The 24,871-nt window shown below is 40.4% G+C and overlaps 1 protein-coding gene across 1 annotated transcript in view; it reads left to right on the top strand.

Moving 5' to 3' along the window:
* Nucleotides 1–550: 550 nt before the first annotated feature.
* The window catches only part of LOC139733902 (D-aminoacyl-tRNA deacylase 2-like), a 37,490-nt gene continuing 13,169 nt past the window's right edge, over nt 551–24,871 (top strand). The window contains exon 1 of the mRNA XM_071644715.1: nt 551–664. Coding sequence (XP_071500816.1) covers nt 551–664 — 114 coding nt within the window. The remainder of the gene's footprint in view (nt 665–24,871) is intronic.

The raw sequence follows: 24,871 nt of genomic DNA, 5'->3' as shown, positions 1-24,871 counted from the left end.
TTACGATGACTTGAGGATGTTCAAATACAATGGATGAGTTCAATAAAGAATAATTACGTGCCTTTACTTGAGAAAATCAACGTTCATCCATAAAGAACATCTGAAAAAAAAATCAATTGGAAGCAAAACATAGAGAAGGTTAAATTTGTGGGTTATAATCGGGCATGAATGAAAGTAAGTATGCAAGTGAGAAACTTTTAGGTAAATCTGCGTGTAAGTGATATTCATGACCAAAATGAAGAACGATTTCATTTATTGGTTTCTTCATTATCAATTTACATGCATTTACATGTACATGCTATGTTGGTGCCATAATTTAGCATAAGCCTTAATTAAAATAGTTTTTTCTTCATTACCTCTACAATGTACAGCATAACGTTTCAGAGAGGGACATACATAAGTGTTAGTGTTGTAATACCAACCAATGTGTTTGTTGAAATGTGCTACATACTCAACACTTTACATATAATTTTCAGTGTACAGACCAATAAATTATTGCCTTTACTTTCTTGGCCCATAGCTTCATCCGGAACGATCTCCAAGAAATAGCATGGCAAACCAACCAAACAGTGAGTTCAAAGCTAGACTGGTGATCCAGCAATGCCTGTCTGCTAAGCTCCAAGTCCAGCCTGCATCGAGTGATAACGAAGCTGTATTTGTAGAGGTAGCCTATACACAGAGATGGAAACATTTAACATTTTTTTTCTCTCTTTCTTCCCATGTGTGAGTGCGTTTAATAAGTATGTTAGTGTGATGGTGGTGATGGTGGTGGTGGTGGTGGTGGTGTTGGTGTGTGTGTGTGTGTGTGTGTGTGCGTGTGTGTGTGTGTGAATGTGTGTATGTGTGTGTGTGTGTGTGTGTGTGTGTGTGTGAGGGGAAGGGTACCATTAGTCATGGCTATCTCTTGTAGTTGTAAATATGTATTTATTTTGTACAGTGTATGTACCTTGTGTGCTCGCCAATACAAGTGTGTGTGTATTTGTGTGTGAAGAAACATACCTATCACTAGAGATTGCTACTTATCGTAAAGATCAATTATCAAGAAAAAGTAGAACTAGAGAAATAACCAAAAAAAAAAATGTTTGATTACTTATTATTTCCGACACAGTAAAATCATCTATAAAAATCCAGTGTCCAACATAACATAACTGAGACAGTAATCAATATTGAAGCATGAAAACACAATTAAAACAAATTGGCAACTGACAATGGTGATTACACATAACGGTGGATATCCCATTTTAGATTTGAAGGTCATAATACATATTGTCTTCAATGGAGTCCAAGATTTATAAATCTATATAATAACGAACATGTCTTTAGTTCATAAACATCACAGCCATATCACAAGACAATTCCTCGGAACAACTCTATTCCCCTCCTCTCCTTTCCTCCCACCCCTTTTACTCATGTCAATCCTCTGATGGTATAGGGTAATGATATATATTTACATATAATATATGATAAACATGAGATATATATATATATATATATATATATATACATATATATAATATATATATATATATATATATATATATAAATAAACTGAACCACATTGTCATTTATTCTACAAATTTACAGTTCAGAATGTAACAGTCACGATTTGTAATATAGTCATTGACTGCTGGACTGCTGGACTGTGTAGTATAGACAAAGGTAGATCATTTTATATCAATTATTACTGCCACGTTGTAAAAGCTAACTTTATCACTTTGAGAATTAGATTTCTGTAATATCAATTTCTCATCTTGTCATTGTAAGCGAAGTTATCACGAGTAAATAGGTGCCATTTCATGAATATATATATATATATATATATATATATATATAATAGCATACATACTTATGATACAGGCCGGCAGTGCATGACAAAAGTTATAGTGCACGCAAAATATAACGATTGCCAACGACAACCCGCTATCGATTTGATATCGGTTTTTGCTCCCTCATTTTAATCATCGAGTACTGAATCCCGCACCTTATCGACGCGATTGCGCCACAACCGCGATATGCTTTGCTCGATATTATCGTTATTCTCAATTCTCGCTGGCTATGCCAGCAACTTATCTGTGTGGGACTAGACTTTCAGCGGTAGATTTAAACATGGAAGCTGAAATGAACAGGTTCGCTACTGTTACAGAGACTGATCTATATAAACAGTATCTTAGACAATAAGGACACATGGGATGCCATCAAATACGCCCTACGAATTTTGGACTCCTACTGTTCTGAAAAAGGAATCAATCCGACGGATATTGAGCAAGTCAACCCAAGATTTGTGCCGCTTTCTCCGTACATTCTACGCGGAAGTGCGCCGTGGAAATGGGCAGCGTGTGTACGGTATACGCTAAGCGCTCTTTGATCACGCTACGCTATGAACTTTTACTACGACATTTACAACACACTCTCGGAATCTACATGTGCAGCAATGGTGACTTCAATGATGCCTGGCACGAGCCTTGTGTTTAAATCCAGTAGATCCCTAATCCTATAAAACATCATCTAGTCCTGGTCCTGGACCCACAGTGCAGTAAGTAGGGCGACTAACGTGTTACTGTTAGATCCATGGTAGACCTACACTGTATTGCAGGGTCAAGTGTTAACTAACGTTAGCTCTGTCGCTCGTAAGTGCCGTAGATCTAGTAGAAAACGTTAGGCCAGGGCCCCTTGACCTAACCTATCGTAGGGCCTAGTTTCCTAGAAAACGTTAGATAACCACGTAGACCCTAGACTCTATAGTTGAATTTGGATCTTCAGAATTTTGTCTACACAGGTTCAAAGAAACTGGTATTATTGCTTGTCTAGACACGTGTAGAGTCTAAATGATCTAGGCTTTCGTATTTTTTCAATTTATCTCGCCTGGGTATGTATGCTATTTTATATAACACATAGTGCATGACATCTTATTGCACTATAGCAAGTACCAAGCACCTCCAAATTCTGAATTTGCCCTCAGGCAATTATATTCAATTCGGCCTGCGGCCTCATTGAATATTACCGGCCTTCGGGGCAAATTCAGAATTTGTCGGTGCTTATATTGTTATAGTGCATTCAGCCTCATGCACCATATATATATATAATATATAATTGTATAAAAGCGCCTTGTGCTGCTTTCTTCTACAGTTTCCTAATTGAAATTATCGTGAATTTCACTTATTACTTTGTGTTCAGACAACTTAACTTTCATGGCTATACTGCCTGCTCTGTCAAGCAGTTTTTGTAACGTTTCTACGTGGGCTTTGGCTGTTCATTGCAAAATCATTTTACAATAATCAACATGTGGCAGAATTACCGAATGATTATTGTGTCATGATTTGGCAATCAGCAGCCAAAGCCCACGTAGAAACGCTACAAAAATTGCTGAACAGAGCATGCAGTATAATATTTAAAGTGAAGTTGTCTGAACACAAATCAATAAGTGAAATTCATGATAATTTCAATTGGGAAACTTTAAAAAATCGCAGCACAAGGTTGATTCGTTGATGAATCCTCTCATTCTGCTCCTCCCCCCAAGAAAATGTATTGTATTACTGACCCCTTTTTTTTTATACACGATTGCCCAATATGTAAATTCCCAGTAAACTGTAAATCAACGGCAATGCCTAGACTTCCTACCCCCTCCCCCCAAAAAGAAAAACAATAACAAAAACAAAGACAAAAACAAAAACATTAAGATCAATAAACGATTTCTTTTTTTTTTTTGCATAAAAAGGGGTCCTCTACAATAGAGATTGCCGATCGTTTGAGTTAATGACCTGATCCAGCTATCATGACGACTTATGGACGGTGCGTCTCAAATTTCACAATAACAGGATAATAGTGTAGCTTGATGTCCGCCTTGGAAGAAGACGAGATTTCACTCACGCATGGTGACGTTAACGACGGTGATGTGGCTGGAGATTGCGAGTGTGATTGTTGACGCTCTGCTTGTTTGTGGGCATGAGATTGCTGTGAGGTGGGGTCCTGTTCTATGACTTCTGTCGATGTCATTGATGTAGATTTCGATACTGTGCTTTTCTTTGGCGAGCTTGAGAACAATGTCGCCAGTGTTCTCTTAGCGGGATTCCGAATAGCCTTAGACATTTTTTTTTCTCGAATATTCATCCGATTCTTTCATTTTGTTTTCCAGTAATTGTATTTTTTATGCCTCCGCCAACGAAGTGGCCGGAGGCATTATGTTTTCGGGTCGTCCGTCCGTCCGTACGTACGTCCGTCCCGTTTTGTTTTTGTCGATATCTCAAGAACTGTGTGGTGGTTTTACATCAAACTTGGTATGAGGGTATATCCTGGGGGATAATACTTTGTTGGATTTTAGGGTCACGGGGTCAAAGGTCAACGGTCACAGGTTATTTTGTGAAAACAAAGGTTGAAATTTCATGTTTTTCTCCATATCTCGCAAGTGGTTCAAGGTATCTTTATGGAACTTAGTATATATGCTTGTACCGATGGGCAGTGATTATCTAGGGAAGTTGGGGGTCATGGGTCAAAGGTCAGGGTCAAAGGTCAAGGTCAACTCCTCAAAAATCACAACTTTCTTTATATTTATGCAATGCCTGAAATGCATGTATTACCCAATATATATTCTGTGGGAAGTTTCTTGCCAAAAGGTCAAAGGTCAAAAGGTCGAAGGTCTAGTGAAAGTGCTAAATTGCACTTTCTCCTCCATATCTCGAAAGTAACTCAAGGCATCATCATGAAACTTACATATTTATGCATGTTCTACCTAACAGTGATTCTCTTTGGAACTGTGAGGTCAAAGGTCAAAGGCCAGGTTTAGATAATGCTATTTTACCATTTGATACTGAACTTATACGTTTTCTCAGTATCTTGAAAATAACTCAATGCATAAACTTATAAAAGGGTCAAAAGTCAAGTAAAAATCATCAGTTCCCCTAATACCTGCACTCTGATGTTGTAATCATTCATCGAGTTGAACTTAGTTCTAGGAAAGTGAACATTCAGCACATTTGTGGCGAACCTGTCATTTTAATATTTTGCCAATTGTGTGAAACTGTCATCACACTTTGTCAAGACCTTGTACTATACACCTATTAGGGAAATTATGCATTATGGCGGAGGCATACCAGTCGCCGTAGCGATATTTCTAGTTTCTCTTTGTTCTAGTAGTTTTCGTTCTTATTCCTCAATTTTGTTTAAAGTCTGGACATTGCAATCTTTCAGATAAAGTATTTTGGATTCACTGAGCTCAATTTGTGTCGTCATCATGGAGAGTTCTTCCTGATTTCCTTTATTTCTTGCTTGTTTGACTGCATCTTTCAAGGCACCGTCAAATTTATCATTTTGGAAGAAATTCGTCAAGGCGGCAGTCTTCGGCATGTCGTTCGAATAGACGTGAAAACGGGGAAATTGGGGGGGGGGGGGGCAGATTTTTAGCAAACATGACAAATCTAGCGAAAGAAGGCAAATGGCAATCATAACATGAGAATGACTAGTATGCTTGCTTCCTTTTGCCAAAGTATTATAGCTTGTAGCAAACATAAGAAAATTGAAGTGTTTGTTCGCAAAAACCGATAAGTCCATTTTTGAAGATTTTGAAGTACGGTCTCTGTCTTAAAGTAAAAAAATAATACCTTTTGAATGATATATTGGTCACTACATATAAAGGTACATTTTTGAAGTTATGTTCAAAAGAAGCAAAAATTTTCTTATTATTCTCTTTATTTTTCTTGACCTCTAATCGCAAATATCTCCATTTGGCAAATAAGGACTTATCGGTTTTTGCGAACAAATTCTTCATTAATGTTCTACTTGTATAACGAACGAGTCATGGAAGCATGTCTTCTGGTAAAACGTGAAAACACACACACACTATAATACGCAAAACTCGCGTGACAAACCACTTGAAAGGACAGAATGTGGTTGCCCCTGGACTACACATATTTCTGGATAAATTCTATTCTGAAAGGATACAAGTTGTTTCCGTGTCAGGCAGTAATTGCATATTAAACAAAGGAACACATAAATGGACAAGTTCACAACTTTGCCCTACTTCGGCAAAAGGAAGCAAGTGGCATCGAGAACAAATGCAACAAATGGGGAAAAATATGTTTTTGGGTAGGCCCTCCGACATGGAAATTTGTGATGAGAAAAACAAAGTCGGTATTCTTACAAGTCATATAGTGGTGCATTTATGACAATTCAAAATTTTGATATTCCCATAGAAACTCATAGTTATGTAACTTGCTTCTTGTTGCCAAAATATTATAGATTTGTAGCAAACATGAAAAATATGGCAAAAGGAATCATGTAACAATCATAGCATGAGTGATTTACTTGTTTCATTTTGCCAATGTATTATAGATTGTAGCTAACAAAAAATAAAAACGGCCAAAGGAAGCAAATGACAATCTTATCATAAGGATGTCGATTGCTTCCTTTGGCCGAAGTACTGTAGATTGTGTGGAAATATAAATAATTTGGCAAAAAGGAAGCAATTGACAATCAAATCATGAGGTTGTATCTCGCTTCCTTTTGAAAAAAAAAAAATATTTCAGATTTTTAGCAACCATGACAGATCTGGCAAAAGGAAGCAAGTGACAATCATATTATCATAAGGATTTTACTTGCTCCCTTTTGCCAAAGTATTTTAGATTGTGTGTAAAAATGATTGTTTTGGCAAAGGAAAGCAAGTAACAATCATATCATGAGGTTGTTACTTGCTTCCTATTGCCATTTTTGTAATGCAATTTCGTGTACTTGCTTCCTTTTGCCACCCAAATATATAGAAAAAATTGGTCCAAAATACTAACTTTGGGATTTTTCAGGTAAATAGAGCATGCCTCAAATAGGCCAAATCAATAAAAAGTCAGTATCCATAAAAACATAATATATATAAATTTCTTGCTTCCTTTGGCCAAAAAAGGTCAGAAAGTCAAAGAGGTTCTCGTCGAAGTTTTGGGTAACGATTTGATCTCTTCAGGCACTGGGAAAACCAGTGGCTTTTACCAGACACACATTGATTGCTGTTTGAGACATTATTTTGATCCATTCCCAGCTAAGATCTGGACGTTTTCTGAACTTTCTTGAAACATTCCAAGTTCCTTATTTGGACGTTTTGTCAAAACGTTTTCAGAATGTCTTTTTGTGTAAAGTTTTTGACGTATTTACAACGTTTAAGATGGACGTTATAAGAACGTATTTCAAACGAAAAAAAAAATATGGACCTGCAGAAAACTTCTTGGACGTTATAGACGTCAGTAAAACCTTTTAAGAATATAAAAAATGTTCTGTGGACGTTCTGCGGACGTCCAGAAAACCTTTAAACAGTCTAGAACGTTCAAAAAACTTTTAAGGAACGTCTAAACGTCTAAAAAGTCTTATGACCAGTTCTATATTGATATAGTCATGAGATTTTACAGGCTAATGTCCTACCACCTATTACCTGTACTACATTATATTTCCAATTGATGAATTTTTTTCACATTCTTTTATGTACCAGCAAAATATTGTAATGAATGAAGCCATGGTTACTAAAAATACAACACACACACACCTTTATTAGGCCAATCAACATATGAAAATACGATATGATGCTGTGAGAAACTGAACAATAACGTAGGTAATCTAATTTTTAACTTATAAAGTTTGAACCCAGCATAAATCGTTGGATTTCTATGCCTTTTATATATGTGACCCTGCATCACAAAGCAAACAAAAAGTCGCCAGACATGAAATTTTAGTTCAGGGCATATTTTAAAAGAGAAGGCTTTTAGCTTTAAAATGATGTATAATTCAAATCAAATGGACTCTCCTAACCTATTTAAATATTGGAAAGAAAGCACACACTCAGAAAAAGTATGAACTGAGAAAAGAGGCTCTGAAGTACAGTGTCTATTCAGGCGCTTAATCTTTACCAAGCCGTGCTGGCTGTGGGATGAATGGGACAAAAGACAGGATGTAAACAACTGGAGTAACAACAATGAAGAGATAATCAGATTAATTTGAAATTGAGCATGACATATTAACACATTCTGTCCATAATTAATGCCAAATTTCAAAGCAGTAGCATCATCCTTTCAAACGTTATTAGAGTTGAAAGTGAAGAGTGTGTACAAGGTGTTTCGAAAATGAAAGGGGGACTCTAAAGATGCACCTAATCACGCTATTCTAACAAAAAATGTTCGAGATAAACTGCATAAAACACACTTTCCTATCCGTTTTATGATCCCAAATTTTAGCATAATGTAGAAGAAGACTTGCCCTTTCAGAAAATATGAAAAAGTCAACATCGGCTATTTTGACCCATTTCACCTATTTTCAGTCCTCACACAAAATCAGTGTGTGCGACTTTTTGTTCGTTTTGTGATGCACGGTCACATATTTCCACTAGTTTTCAAATCTTATATTTTCTTATTTGACTATTCATAAAAAGACATGATATACTAATAAATAAGCATGCATGTTCATGATAAAGAAACCAATTGAGAACACGCAGGGGACCAAATAAAAACCTTTTTAGACGTTCTTTCGAGACGAAGTCGACGTAGCAGACCTAATAAAAATGTTTTGTAGGCGTTTATGAAGGACGAAGATGTAGCAGGCATAATAAAAACGTTTTGTAATGTCCATTGACGTTTTTAAAACTATTTTTCTCCCTTCCCCCAAACCCTGTGATTTGCCCCTGATAGCAGAGACTGGTAAAAATCACGTCAAATTTACGTCTTTTTTCTTTGTCACGACACACGTCACATTCGCGTCACCTGTGACCCGCTACAACAAAAGAATCTGAAAGTCTGGGAGGGCAATTGAAAATGGCATGACATTATTTTCATGCTCTTCTACTTTAATTTCATATATAGCACAACTCATAAAAGTACGATTTTATTAGCGCATGTCAAGTGGTTGTGGAAATCAGAGTTTTGAGAAAAACACATTCAAAGTTTTCCTTCCGACGCTATCGTGATCAAGGGGAGGCGAGACAGTTTTCACCACTTGACAATATAGAAGGTATGCTCCAAGCGACCTCCGCGATGTTCAGTCAAGCTTAGCGCCAGCGGTCTACGCATGACCAATCAGTAATCAGAATGCCACGCACTGACCAATAAGATCACTCCCTCTTTTAATACTAGGGGCGGAGTCTAGCTGCGGCGCTAAAAAAGCTACTTTTCCGTAACTGCCAAACGCAGTATCTACACTTAACTTGCACTTTCCCCAAGAAAAAAAACAACCGCAGTATCTACATGATGAATATTTCCCCAAGGAAAGCTAGTCTTAATTACCAGACACTGTTATTTATATGTGAATACTTTGCCGATTGTTCTGTAATTTGAACGTAAATTACTGTCTTTAGATATACTTGCTCAATAAGAAGACATAATGTTCAAAATATCTAATCGAAACAATACTGATTAGTAAATATTTTGATGAGATCGTGACCCTAAAATAAAACACAGTGTGTGATTAAGACTAACCGAGTGCACGTTAAAGCCGGTCTGCACTGGCCATTATTTTGATGCCAGAACTTTTTGTAAAGAGCGCCATCTATCAAAACTTCCGGTGGCCGGGTTACATCCATAGAACTCTAGTCAGAACTCTAGTTCTGTGGTTACATCGTTTGTGGCTGATCGCCGCCTGCATGCCGGTCAGCGCACGATCTCACAGCAGCTGTGCGCAGAGCCGAGAGAACACACACAAGCAGTGCATAATATGGTGGGGTACCGAGAGCCCAGCCCGGCCCGCCCGGCGCGGCCCGCCCGGCGCGGCCCGCCCGGCGCGGCCACGATCTTTCGGCCGATCGCGAGGGAACGGGTTACTTGTCGCAAGAGAGATCCGCGACAATCCACTCACTCTGCCAACTGACCTACTCGCTATACACCAGCGCAGCGAGCAGAAAAACATCGCTGGGCGGTGAATTTAGTGTAATGTGGCCGTCGGTTTCTTCGTCGGGCCAGCTGATTGAGATATGATGTGCAGTAAAATATCCCTTCAAATTTCATGCTCTTTAAGAGTTTTCATGAAGTCCAACACAATGAGTGATGAAAGCTCCAGATGCATTTACGAATATCTCTCACACATAAATCATTGCTACTACTAACAGTTAGACGGTAAGAGTTATAGATCTAAACGTTAGTAATAATAGGAAGTCTACTACTACTAGCGTTAGGCCTAGTAGTACCAGAACAAATGTACATGCGGTTCCTATATCTATGTGCTGTCCCCCTGCCCTGAATATTATTATCACACATGTGAGAAATGACACCAAGCTAATATCTCGAGATTGCAATTGGAAAACAGATAATATATCTTGAATTGATCATGATTTCCCTTCCTAGAAATTTCATTCGACAATTTGTTGAGGCTGGGTTAGTGAGGAACAATAACCTTAAAGTAAAACGCTAAAATGAAAACGTTCATACTGATTGATAGTGATACTGATAATTAAATATGGCCAGTTATGGGTCTACACCGTACACGTTCACTAATTGACTTAATCAGGCCTAGGTCTAGGTCTAGTCATTAAGTCATCATAGACACTTCTTGTCGTAAGTGGACGTCAGTATTTATTGTAATAATCACTGAAAAAAAATGTGAATAGGGGTGTTTTAAATCCTGTCATCGTTCGTCGCGATGTTATGAAGATCAACGGCAACGCAGCGGTAATTCGAGTAGCCTAGGGCCCAACGGTAACGAAACGTTAGTTGTTACATGGATGTGGAAGGTTGTAAATTCAGCGTTCAGTGAATGTCATTTGCAAATGAATAAAAAGTAGGTACAATTGTATATCATACAAGTTAAGTTTCACCCACCTTGGCTTATCAGAGGCTTCTGACTCAGTCTGAGTGCACGTGGAAACTTTCACGACGGGTTGATCCCGCAATCCTGGCACACAGCTTCACTGTATATAGGCTCGACGCCAGTGCTGATGCCCAGTGGTGGACATCCAGCAGCTAGCAGATGACCAGCAAAGTCATCCTGTGTTGAATGGCTTGATGGGCCGTCAAGGGCAACGTTTATCTTGTTTATTTCTTGCCGATAAACAGCTCGCATTTCCTCCCACTGGATCCAGCAGTTACCAAGTCGTATCCGCGACATACATGTAATCGCAGATTGAAGTTCGACACAACGATCAGAATAAACGACCTGTAGTGTCGAAATGTTTGAAAGCACCAAACGTATAGTATCATGCAGATCTATCGCGCATCGCGATAAAACACCATCTTCAGTAAGTGACAACCTATAATGGTATCGATATCTAGATATCTGTGGTACGTGAATGTATGCACTGGACTGCGCAAGATAATGCGGGAGCGAAGCGAGCCGCTGCCAGGCCATCCCCTACGGGAACCTGGTGATCTGTGTGTTAAGTCTATGGGAATATCAGAATTCAGTGTGGAACGGGTCAGTTTTGATGCACGCCGCTCGGCATTATGGGAGAAATGCTGGGCACCACAGAGAGAAATGAGCCTTATGATGGCGCTAGACATGTTTCTTACCAATGCAGACCCACTTTAAACTATACAGCACAACACTGACAGCTTGCAGCTAGCTGAACTGAGCGAGCGCATGCAGTCAGCACAGCTAGCTACAGGGCCCGGCTAGTCAGCACAGCCGGGCCCTCACAGTGTGAGTGTGTATCTTGGATTAAAACAAAATGTTGTCGCGGGGAAAATTACTCGTGAGCCTAGCCCTCAAGAAAAGAAAAAATTATCTGCAGATAATGAGTAAGTTATTCAAAACTATTTCAATATTGAAAGAATAAAGCTGATCGTTTGTCACACGAAGCGAGGTAAAAACAAATGCATATAACATTTGTGTTAACCTCGCTTCGTGTGATAAACGATCAGCTTTATACTTTCATATTCTACCTTGACGATGAACATCTTCCGTAGACGGTTCTACTAATTATCTACTATTTCAATATTAACTTGTTGTGTGAAGTAACTTTGTTAGGCCTAGGCCCTTGTCAAAATTCCTCAGGCTCCGGATCCGAAAGTTTCGTCGAAAGGCAATAGATCTAGAACCTACAATGTATTTGTGTTACACATTCGGATAAACATCACGTTATGTAACATGTTAGACCCTATATTTAGATCTAAGTCTAAGTCTAAGACTTGTCTAGACAGTAACGTTTGAGTCTTGCGTCTCTTTTCTGACGTTAGACTTAACGTTAATCAGAACAGGGTCCGTATTCCGAAAGTTTAAAGAAAGATCTAGTGTAGGACTAGAATAGGCCTACTCTATGGCAAGCCTGTTTATAAAACTAGAAAGTAAGAAGTCTAACACTTAACTCTTATGTGCCATGGTGAAACCCCCTGTGCCACGTTATTCTGAGACACGAAGGTAGTCATGTTTTGAGAAAGAATTCTGTGTTTCTAATTTGTATAACTTCTTCAAATTTCTGTTAAGCTGTACATAATAATGAGCAAAGTGTTAGAGGAATGCCAAACTTTGCTTCGATATACATTGTATGACAAATCTATTTTCAATATTTCTTTTAAATGACCAGTTGCTACTGTAGTAGTAGCGCCCCCTAGCGGTTTCACCCTAACCCCCCTGTCTACACAGGGGAGGTATAAAAGGGATTGCCTGTACGCGCATCCCTCAGTTGTGACCTGGAACCTGATTGAAAGACATACTGACTGAGCTACAAGACAAGTTACAGTTGCAACTCACCAGTAGTGCCGGTAAGTACTACCGTTACTACAACAGTGGCGTCACGGACAATTGTCCTACTTCCTGTGCCATTGTTTTCGTGGACATAGAGCCGCAATTTAAGCTGACTCCGCTGCCGCTATTATTTTCGCCAACAGGCGTTGCACTCCTATACCGCACCGATACGCGAAGGGTGGAGCACATGCGACGGAGCCGAGGCGAGAGCTCTTGGCAGCGCGAGGGAGCTTGGCGGTGTCCACGTTTGTCGATTGTTCCTGTAGTGTAATTTGTTTTGTGCTTGTTTTGTCTAATTGTCTTGGTGTAATCGTTTTCATTGGTAATTTTGCTTGTTGGGGAGGAGGAGTGTGCCGATTGTTTGAGTGACAGTGCGTGATTTGTAACAAACCAACATCTTGCACTAGACCAGGCCCACCTGTATTCAGGGAGCTCCAAATTCATTGAAATATCATCTTTTCTGATTGTTCTAGTTGCAAGCGTGTTTCGTTTTGTTAGTTTGATTGTCGGTGGTGTTTGCTGAAATTATTCTTTGGCGTGATTTCAGCTTGTGAGTGCGATTGTCATTGTTTGCGTGGTGCGTTTTTCTTTTTAAACGTGGTCCAGGTCTAGATCTCGGTCTAGCCCTGTATACGCGTTACGTGTATTTGCGTGGTGGTCGTCTGCGTGCTAGATCTACATTGTCATAATTGTTTCACGTGTTTCGTTCCACACGTGTGTCTCGGTGGCTTGGGTAGGTGGACCTCCCTTGCCCCATTCGTTGCGTGATATCACTGTATTCGTTGCGTGTTGTATCCCTGTGTATACCTGTGTGTCCCGGTTCAGGCGAGTTTTAACTTGCCTGATATTTCGCGCGATAGCGTTGCCGGATAGCTCGTGTGTGCGGTGCGTATTCACTGCATTCGCTAGCCGTTCTGTCAAAGCTTCCAGTGTGTTCAGGCTCTGGCGTGCACAGTTCTCCACGTCCATCGTGTGTAAGGAGGGAGGGTATTTCCCTGCGGTGAGCTGCGCGCCTGTTGTGCTGGACCTCTCTGGCATCGCGTTCCCCTTTCAGTGTGTATTCGTATAGCGCGGCTATTCGTGTTTTTCTTCGTGTTTTCTCTGTCGCGCTCTCCCACTTTTCGCAACCTGCGAGATTCGAAGCGCGATCTCCTTTCTTTCTCGATCGCGTTTTCTATTGTCGCGCTCATTCTTTCTTTGTTTGTTGCGTCGACATTTTCATTTTCTACTGTCATTCTGACTTTCCTTGCTACCTCTATTTTGCCCTTTTCCTCTCTGTAGGCTGCTTTACTCGTGGAACGTTCGTGTTTTTCTATTTTCGCAGGAGTATTTTGCCCCGCGATTAGTTAGTGGCAGCGGAAGTCTGTGCATTTCCCCACCTTTTGTGGGAGGTGTTCCCCCCCCCCTTACGTGAGGGAGTGCTACGTCCTTCTTTTCGATTGGGAAGGAGGGAGGAAGTTGGTGGGCACCATTCACTCCTCTTTGGTGAGGAAGGGCCTGTCATTATTTTCTCCTTTACTTAGGAGGATTGGATTGCATTTCTCCTTTCGCTGTGCGGAATTGCAACCGTTTATACAATAATTTTTAATTGTTTGTGTGACTGTCCTTTGACTGGTGCTACAATTTGGCTCATTCATTCTGCATCATGTTGCGGTGCTGAAGGACATCATTCCGGTGAGTACACTGTATCTGATACATTACTCCGTTAACTTTTGATTTGTTTGTTTGGACTATAGATTATTACTACTTGTTTTGAGTATCTGTAGTGTATAAACCTTCATGCTGTTACTGTCATTTTGGATTGCTTTGCAGATACGAAAATAGTTTTGTATCCGTAACCGCATCAGGCTTAGGCCTACTGCTCATGTGCTGGATTGCTGCTGTGTGTCGGGTGTGTCGCATACATTGATTGCGTGTTGTCCTTTTCACTTGTGCTGGTGGTAAAGTTAATTGTGACTGATTGTTTTGCTTCTGCTTTTGTGTTTGTACGGTAACTTCTAGCGTAAAGAGATTGTGTTTTCATAAATATCTGTTTTCCTGCAAGCACAGATTTATTTCTCTAGCATTGCCATATTCTATTCTGGTTTTATATTTGTAGGTCCTAGACTCCCGAGTCTTACCCAAGTTGAGTTGTTACTGTGACCTCCCTATTTTTGTGATAATAAGGGAGGAGTGAGATCGGAACAGCTGTGATTATTTTTCAAGTGACATCAGGCAATAGAAACGAATTGTCATTTCCCATTTTAGGTTCGTAATTAGTAGCCATATATGTTTACAAGTGTATCTGGTGTTTGTTTTGAGTACTAGAGTAATATTTTGGGAGTGTTTGAGTAGTAAAAACTAAAGTGAGTAATAGTTTATGTGTCAAATGATGTGTCACTGATTATGATAATTACAGATTGTGGTAATTGGTATATCATTGGTCAGTACCAGTGAGTATATGTTCAAGGTCTTTTCTTCATTAGTACATGTTGATTTAGTTTAGTTATTGGTACCTGTTTTAAACATATTCGTTGAGTGAATAGGTTGTTTGCATGGGTACTAGTCATGGCGATGCCCATTAATTATTTATCCCGTAGTGAGTTTGTACGTCTTGGATTGTCATTAACCCAAGTCAATGACATTTTGAAGCTCCGGAATGAGCATGGAAATGTCACTCGGGACTTGTTGGAGTCCTCTGACATTCCAGGGATCGAGGATCTCATCCCGAAATTTGTGTTCTGTCCGCAGGTAGAGCCTGAAGAGTCTTTACCTTCAGACACTGCGACTGCTGATCCCATTGAGACATCAAGGGGAGGAGTCCAATCTCGGGGGACTTCCCCGTACCCCCATGATGTATATCCTCCCCCCAGGGAGGATCAAACAGGGAAGACCCCATCTTCCCATGCAGGGCAGTTGCGTCACTGCTCAGTGCAGCAAGATAGATCCCAACAAGACACCCTATGTGGGAAGTCATATGGAGGTGCTTTCGATTATGACACCGCTGCCTCCGACTCCCAAGAATTTGAGGGTGTAGCAATCGGACAGAAAAGGTTTCAGCGACGTGGAGCTCCCAGAGGGAGGAGCTGGAATGATAGGGAGTACTCCCGAGATAGAGAGAATATTCACTCCCTACCCCAAGAGCATTCATACACACGTATGGGTGGAAGGGCACCGCGATGGGATTACAATGAAACCCAGTGGGGTAGGCAGGAGGGTTACCCACCTAGCTCTGCCAGGAGAAGTGACTCCCATGACCTCTCCAATGACAGGCCTGGGATGGACCCACCACACCACTGGGGTTGCGAATCCCTCCCAAAGACTGTTACCTTTGATGGAACAGGTAATTGGAGGGCGTTTTGCCGCAAATTTGAGGCTTTCGCAAATGCGAGAAACTGGAGCCCGGCCCAGCGTTTGGACCAATTATGCTGGTGCCTGTTGGGCAAGGCTAGCAATTTCTTTGAGCTCCTGATTAGTCGCGAGCCGGAGCTCAAATATTGCGAAGTCGTCTATCGCTTTGCAAAACGGTTCGATCGTCAGGAGCCAGCGAAGGCCGCGCAATTAGAGTTCAGCACTGCCAGGCAAAGCGCGGAGGAATCTCTGTGCGAATGGGCAGATCGTTTGAACGAACTTGCTAGCCGCGCATTTCCAGAAGTCCCAGAGAGAGCGGTGCAGCAACAGCTGGTACTCCGTCTATGCCAGGGGTGTACTGACAAGGAGGCAGGGTGGTATGCCCTTGACCGACACCCCCTGAATGTAGACGACGCAGTGGAAGCCTTACGGTGGTATCAACACTCCCGTATAGCAGTGTATGGCAGGCCACGCCAAGTCAAGACCATGGCCCTCAACCCAGAAGATGAGGGAGAAGCCCAGGACTGTAGGGTGGAAAATGCCCCCTTCCATTCAGGTCAAGGAGGTACACGAAATGGCCAACCTTTGCCCACAATGGAGCGCCGATTATCAAATTTAGAAGGCTCTGTTGAGCGACTGAGTAAGAGGTTGGATCGCCTAGCATCCATGGAAAACATACTGGGATCCATGGGAAGGAAGCTAGACAACTTGTCCTCCTTAGGAAAACAGTTGAATCAACAAATGGAGAGACAGAATCCCCGTAATTCTGGGGGAGCTCCAAACTCTCCAGGACAGCAGCCCCTTTGCGTCCACTGTGGAAAGGAAGGGCATGTTGAAAGGAACTGCCCAAATATGTCCAGACCTAACAACAAGAAGGTGCCACTCAGGAAAACCGAGGAGTCAAACTCCTCGGGGTCGGAGGATTAGGCCCTGCTCCGACCTGCACAACTGAGGGCCAACCTTCCACTGATATCCAGTACAGTGCTGGAGATGAGGATGGCAGTAGCCAGCCTGAATTTATCTCAGTATTTCCTATATTGTCACCAGACAGAGAGGGAGTAAACCAGGTAGGCGATGCACCTTCTAGTCAGAAAGGAAATACAGGTCAGTCAAGAGATGGAGATAAATCCTGTGGGGTGAGTCCCTTGAGGGAGTTGGACCCTCAAACACCCCTAGATGAGGTGGCTGTATGTAAGGTCAGATCAACTCCCTTGTTTGCAGTACCTATAAAGGTAGGTAACCATTCTTTAAAGGCAGTGGTGGACACTGCGGCGGAAATATCAATCGTATCCCACAAGGTGTATGAAAAGTTACAACCTTGTCCACAAAAGATCAGGGATGTGTTTATTTCCGCAGATGGCCGTGATTTGAGGATGCCAGGTATGATTGTAGACCCCATTCGGATCAAGCTAGGGGGTTGTGAGTTTTTGACGGAGGTTTATGTGGCCCCTATCGAAGGTGAAATGCTGTTGGGGTTAGATCTCCTCCGTAAGTATAGAATTATACTGCACCTACAACATTCACGGCTAGAAATTGGGAATGTTCGCATCCCAATGATGCATGGTGAACAGTCACCATATGGACGAGCTTCTTGCGTGTGCTTGTTGAAACGCGCAATCATCCCTCCAAACACCTTGAAGAGAATTACTGGTGTGATACACCAGCCAGAGAAAGATCTTGGGATTAAGTTTACCCAGGGTATGCTTGGCAGTATCCCACGCTACTTATCAAGTAAGGTGAAAGGGATGGGATAGGCATAGATATCAGGGTCACCCCCCTGTAAGGTGTTAACAGAGGTGTAACAAACCACCTCTATGCTTTCTCCTGTGATTGTGGAAGGTGGATTTATCACACCTTCCAGGTAGGGGTTTACCCTGCATAGCTTCCCAGTATACTGGGCGAGTAGCTTCCCTGGTGGTTAGGACACTAGGGAGGAGTATGTTTAAAAGGCGATGAGGAAGATCCCATCACCTTTCTTGGGTGTAAGAAGTACACCCATGATACAGCCCAATACCTGTAAAGAGAGTGGTGGCTGCCACCACTAGATATTAGTTTTATAACCTAATGGGAGGATCAGACCCCCACGCAAGGATAAAGTATAGTTTGTACAATGTATAGGATTTTGAATGATAAGAAAGATTTGGTTAGGTATTTGTTTGAAAAAAAAATTAAAGATATTTCTGGTTTATCAGTTTTATTTTTTTAAACAGATGCTGGGCTAGGGAAGTGTTTAATTTATTTTGGTGATATATTAAGGTTTTATGAGAGTTTTGGTGGCCAAAACAACATATTTGTTATGGTTCGCCAACTAAGCTTCTGCTGCATTCTATGCACGTCTTTGTTTAAAGAAGGTTTTCTTTGGCGGTTTTTATTTGTATATTGGTGTTCCTTGTAATAGGAACAGTCTTATATTTTGGGACTTGGGTCATCCCATGAGAGGGGTGTTTCCCCTATTTGAAGGTGTTGTTTTTAATGCAAGTCGGGGCTATAGGGTCTTTCTTTACTCCCTCCCAACATCAACGGTCCCTTGCACCTTCACTCAGTACATGAGTGACCTAGGCGGTGGCCCGCTGAACTGCCCTCGGCAGACCCCCGAGGGCTGGTCAGATTGTGCATTCCCATGGGTGGGGATCTGCGAGATCCCCGGTTGTGCGGGATTTGGGGGTTATAGTTAGGTTTTTATTTTGGCCGGGGCTGTTTTTTTTTTCTATTATGCCCCTTGTTTTATAAAACGGGGGGGGGGGAATGTAGTAGTAGCGCCCCCTAGCGGTTTCACCCTAACCCCCCTGTCTACACAGGGGAGGTATAAAAGGGATTGCCTGTACGCGCATCCCTCAGTTGTGACCTGGAACCTGATTGAAAGACATACTGACTGAGCTACAAGACAAGTTACAGTTGCAACTCACCAGTAGTGCCGGTAAGTACTACCGTTACTACAACACTACATTACTGTAAAGGCATGAATTTTGCACATAAAAGCATGACAGAAACTTAGAATGTAAACGCAAATCTAGTTAGGAAGACCGCTTGATAGTTAACAACCACATTGACTGCAAGTGCAAGTCGTAAGTGAGAGGAACAAAGGCGCGAGAAACGCTTTCATTGTACCGGGGGATTAATTAGCGATTTATCGATCGGTTTCGGCGGCTTTGTTTGTTGAGCAGAATATGCGAAGTTGGTACGCCGTCGACTGAGTCGGACGTGCGAACGTGCACATAAAGAGTTAAACTTAACCACTTAATCCTGGCTAAGTCTAGTGAAGTGTCAATATTCAAACTACTCCATACCATACTGTCTTAAAATTACATAGGGCCTAGTTGACAATAGATTATGTGAAAAATAGGTACCCACGGTAAATGGACAAAATGGAGACAGTTAAGAATAAGCTGTATTTTAATTCTTATCGGATCTAGACAGTGTCTAGACCCTAGTGAGACTGGGTTGCGTAAAATGCATGCATGATCCCATGCTGCATGCTCCAACTTACAAGTAAAAGTTACATTACAAATTTACATGACATAAAAAACTTAGGTTCAATCCAGAGGGAATAGGCCTAGAGAGCGGATGTCACTTCAATTTAGACCGGTTCTAGATGTATTTTTTTTTCTAATTAAAGAGTCCTGTCTCGTGTAGGGCTTAGACTAAACCTTCTGCAGTTCAAGTATCGTGCATGTATAGCCTGAGGCTGTAGACTCGTGTAGCCTGCTACGTAGCCAGCCTAGAATAAACGATATGAAAACTAGACCTAGTCTAGATCGATCTAGGTCCAGACATCCGATTTAGATTTATTTTTGTCTAGACAGACTGTAGCCTAGACTGTACAGATCTAGATCTAGTATTCTAGATGCTAGTTAGCGGCTAAGCCATGTATCATCACATTACAGCCCTGGCAAGCTTCATTAAACACGTAACGTTACAGCAAGATCGGTCTGGGAATGTAAGCAAAACGTTCAAAGAACGATCTGTTATTTGTTAATCTTATGAAGCCTGCTTTGTAATCAGGGCATAAATGGGGGATGGAGGATGCATCCCCCAGAGCCAGAGGTTGAGGATGGTGCATCGTGAATTACCTTGTACAATATGTATACATGCATACATGATTATGGCAGAAGATTAATCCTAGTCATTCCGCTGTAGATACTGCGTTTTTCCTTGGGGAAATTCGTTTCATTGTAGATACTGCGTTTTACCTTGGGGAAATCCGTCAATTGCATGGGGTTTCCCCAAAGTATCTACATTTTCATCAATAACTTTAAAACAAAACAAAAACACAAAATGATATTTTCCAGGAAAATTGGTAGCTAGATAGACTAAAATTCCACAATGAAGGAATTTTTCAAAAGAGTATATTTTCTATGGGCTTTGGCAAACATATAAAATGGTGAATATCTCGGTTGTTGAGAAATGCAGCTGGATGTAGATACTGCGTTTTTCCTTGGGGGGGGGGGGGGGGCAGATCTTCGGACACGTTTCTGTTATGCTGAAAGTCGGAAAATCATGGCCCAGAAAAAAACAAAAAACGCTGATTTCTTGCCTTTCCTTTAATCATTTAGCTTTGAAATTTCGGCAGATCATAGACAAAACATTAGACTACAAAATTATGCCACAAACAGAAATCCGATTGTTTTGACCAATTTTGATGATGTGACTTCAAACTCGATTTGCTCGGCTCAGCCGTCAGCGACTTTAGGAGCCTTTTGTTGTACATAGCGGGTCACATATATTTTCGTCTTATAATCGACAGTTTGCACCAGGATGAGACGTAAAATAAGACGTCATATTCTGACGTTTTTGTGACGTCTTATTTGTTGAAAAATGGCGTAATTATGATGTCTTTACGACCATAACTTTGCGTTCACACCGGTAAATATAACTTCATATTCACGTCCTTTTTTTTTGGGGGGGGGTCATGTTGCCGTCATATTCAAGTCATATATTTACGTCTTCTTGACAGTTTGCACCAGCGCAAGAATTGAAATAAGACGTCATAATTTGACGTCTTTTTTACGTCTTTTGTTACATATATCTATGAACTATAACAAAAAAAAAAACACTGGTAAGTGTTACACGTCATATTTACGACTAATTTCAAATCGTACTCAGCTAGATCTAGTGCAAAACCAATAATGATGTAATGTTAGCCTATTGAACATATAAATGACCTATCCTACATACCCTGGTACTCTAGATTCTATGTCTATGTCCTATTTCTTACCACAATCACAGTGCAACACACAGTTTATATACCTACGACAAATTGGAAAGCTTGAAGGCATGGTTACTGAACTAGAATCCATTGTTATCACATATGAAAATATTTCCCGAAACACACGTTGAAGCTTGAATAATGAATATCGCAATAAAGTATTCTTTTTTTTTACACATTTTAAGTTTGAATCAATATGAATACCTTATAGGTTAATGTATTTACTTATTGCAACTTGGTTCTGCATATTAGATCATCGTGAATATTGTATTGTATTGTATTTATTTTCCGTCATTAAAAAGATATACAGACAAAGATATATTACATAAAATAGACCTTCAACGGAGGGATGACCCTGCTCTTCACTGTTATTATAACAGCGCTGTTTTACAGAGGGGTCCCTTACATGAGAAATATAAACAAACAGTGTAGTTACATAAGAAAAAATACAAACATTCAGAGAAGTATATCAGCTGTGAATTATATGCAATTATAAACTTCGCTGATAAATATATAAATGCAAAAAAAAGACATCTACGTAGTAACATAAGAAGAAAATACAAACATTCCGAGAAATATTTCAGCTGTGAATTATATACAATTATAAACTTCAATGATAGAAATATTAACCCACAAACAAACACAAATCCAGATATCCACGTATATTCAACAGAGAAACAAAATTGAATGAGGAATATACATCTGCACGTTACATAAACAATAGTCACATACAAATCAGAAATACAAGTTTCTAATCCCTTTAGAAATATATCTCGACTTGAGGTCGATTTCAAGGTATAAGGCAGTGCACTGTATTGCATCGATCCCCTTATGGTGTGTTGTTCTTTTACAATAATCAGTACGAGGCTTTGGGAGAAGAATGCATACCTGCGCTACGAAGAGAATATGAGTAACGGGAAGTCTGGAATATATCATTCATAGATGAGGATAACATATTATGAGTTGATTTAAATACAAACATGTTCAAATGCTTCCTACGTCTAGATTCAAGAGAAGACCAATTTAAAACAGAATGAATTTGTTAATGAGACACATGTCCATAAGGATTTGTTTTCATGATAATCCCCCCATCGCGATTTTGAAGAATTTGCAATTGCTTGATATAATTTTGATGACTTGAATCAAATATAATATCAGCATAATCAAAAAGTGGCAAGATGATGGACTGATAAATCAACTTTAGATTAGATTCATTGATAAAATGACGAAGTCTGCCTAATAAAATACTTCACTAATTTTCCTGCTTTTTACATAAATTCTCGATATGAGCATCCCATTTCAATTTGTTATCAACAATAAAAACGAGGTATTTCACATGATCCACTTGTTGTATTGGTATACCGTTCATAAAAAAAACATCTAAGCTGTTACATCTATTCAACATGTGCCTTGATCCAATGAGTAAAGACAGGGTCTTTTCAAAATTGATAGTCAGGGGTGGTATTCTGAGGTCGTAATTAAGTCTATAATTAACTTCGTGATTAAGTCGTGAAGTTGATAGGCCCTTAATCATGGGCAAAATCGGTATTCTGAGGACGTAAATAAGGTATGATTAAGTCCCCTGTAATTATCTTAGGTCCCTCCCATCTAATTGTTATTCCATCCAATCAGACTCGTTGTTAGAAGCCAAAATGATGATTACATTAATCCTCCACGCCCCTCCACGCCCCCTGTAATTACAACCCAAGAGCTCCGTGCGTGCGCACACTCTGGTATTTGATTACTTTGATTACAACCCCTCACCTACGCACGCGAAGATCTCAACCTCTTTGCTCACATAAAATGACAAAATTCCTCGAAGATCGGCTATATTTTTTTTTCTCTGAATTCTACGGATACCACGATAACAACATTCAACCGCTCCTCGGTTACCGAAGACGGTAAGTATCGTTGTGGCAGAGAAAACACGATGTATTGCGTGATATCGGAGTAGTTAATGACACTCTTTGGTATCATTAAGTTTTCCATTAACTTTCATACTTAATTACACCCTCAGAATACCGATTCGTAATTAACTCTGTGATTAAGTCCTCTCAGAGGTGCACGCGCATTGATACGCGCAAACGCGTAGGTCGTTTCCGCCAAAACGCTTGTTGCTATGGTAGTTAATATACCCCCTACTCAATCATGCTCTCAGAATACCAATTCGGTAATTAAGTGCTAATCAGACACTTAATAAGCTCTCAGAATACGGCCCCAGTTTATTTGCACACATCCATTTGTAAACACAAACCAGATCATTATTAAGATTCATATGTACACTATCAATATTACTATCAGAAAAAAATACATGACAGTACCATCGGCATATAATTGGATTGAGCAGTTAGGCACATATCTGCACAAATTATTAATAAAAACGATCAACAAAAGGTGACCAAGAATCGATCCCTGTGGGACTCCATAAGTTATGGGGTAACGGAGTTGAAAGCTGTGAATGGAGTGACGTACAAATAGATCGCCCCTTCAGGTAATCAATGAACCACGGCAGACACTCATCTGATACCCCAATACTGCGTAATTTGGTTAATAGCAAATCATGATTAACACAATCAAACGCTTTTTATGCCTCCGCCACGAAGTGGTGCCGGAGGCATGTTTTCGGGTTGTCCGTCCGTCCGGCCGTCCTTTCGCCCGTCCGTCCTTCCGTCCGTCCGTCCGTCCGTAATGAATTTTGTTGACAGGGTAACTATCAAAACCTTTTGAGGTATCCCAATGAAACTTGGCATGTATGTGTATTAGGGAGTGAAGTTGTGCCTATCAACTTTTGGGTGCACATGCTCAAGTTCAAAGGTCAAAGGGTCAAGGTCAAATACATAAAATGTCACTATTTCCACCATATCTATGCAATGCCTGAAGATATTTTCTTGAAACTTAGTGTATACATTTATTACGCAATTAAGATTCTCTGGTAAAACTTTGGGTCATGAGGTCAAAGGTCAAAGGTCAAAAGGTCAAGTAAAAATATTAACACGTCGCCTTTTTTCTCTGTACCTTGGAAATTGTTCAAGGTATCTTCATGGAACAAAGTATATACACATGTACTGACTGGCAGTGATTATCTAGAGAATTTAGGGTTCATGGGGTCAAAGGTCAAGGGCAACACTTCAAAATTTCACTATTTCCGTCATGTTTATGCAATGCCAGCAGGATTTTTTTTTTAAACACTTGATGTATGCATGTATAACCTAATAGAGATTCTCTGGAAAGTTTTTTTTTTCTTTTGCTTTTGCCTCAAAGGTCAAAAGGTCAAAGATCAAGTTTTTCCTCCATATCTCGGAAGTGGCTCAAGTTATCTTGAAACGTACTACATATTTAAGTCGCGCATGGTCGAAGCCGGGAAAATCGAGTTTGAAGTCAGAGCATCAAAGTTGGTCAAAACTTACGATTTTCTGATTTTGATATATTATTGGAGTCTAACATGTCTTCTATCATCTGTCGAAATTTTGAAGCAAAATGATCAAAGGAAAGACCAAAAAATAGCGTTTTTCTGAACCATGTTTTTTGGCGTTTCAACGAAGCAGAAACTGGTTCGAAAATTTGGATTGAGCGCCACAGATAGGTTCCGCCCCTAACAACGACCAGAGTGATCTCATTGGTCAGTTTGCTGCTTGCTGCTAACCGAAGCGTGAAGCTCGCACACTGCCCAGTCGACTGGTGCGTGCGGGCGGGGTGCGCTATGCT

This window comes from Diadema antillarum, unplaced genomic scaffold (assembly GCF_040938485.1).
Source record: "Diadema antillarum isolate AM-2024a unplaced genomic scaffold, OU_Dant_1.0 scf00000025, whole genome shotgun sequence".
Lineage (NCBI taxonomy): Eukaryota > Metazoa > Echinodermata > Echinoidea > Diadematoida > Diadematidae > Diadema > Diadema antillarum.
Note: the sequence above shows the minus strand (reverse complement) of the source record. Positions and strands in the feature narration are given on the sequence as shown.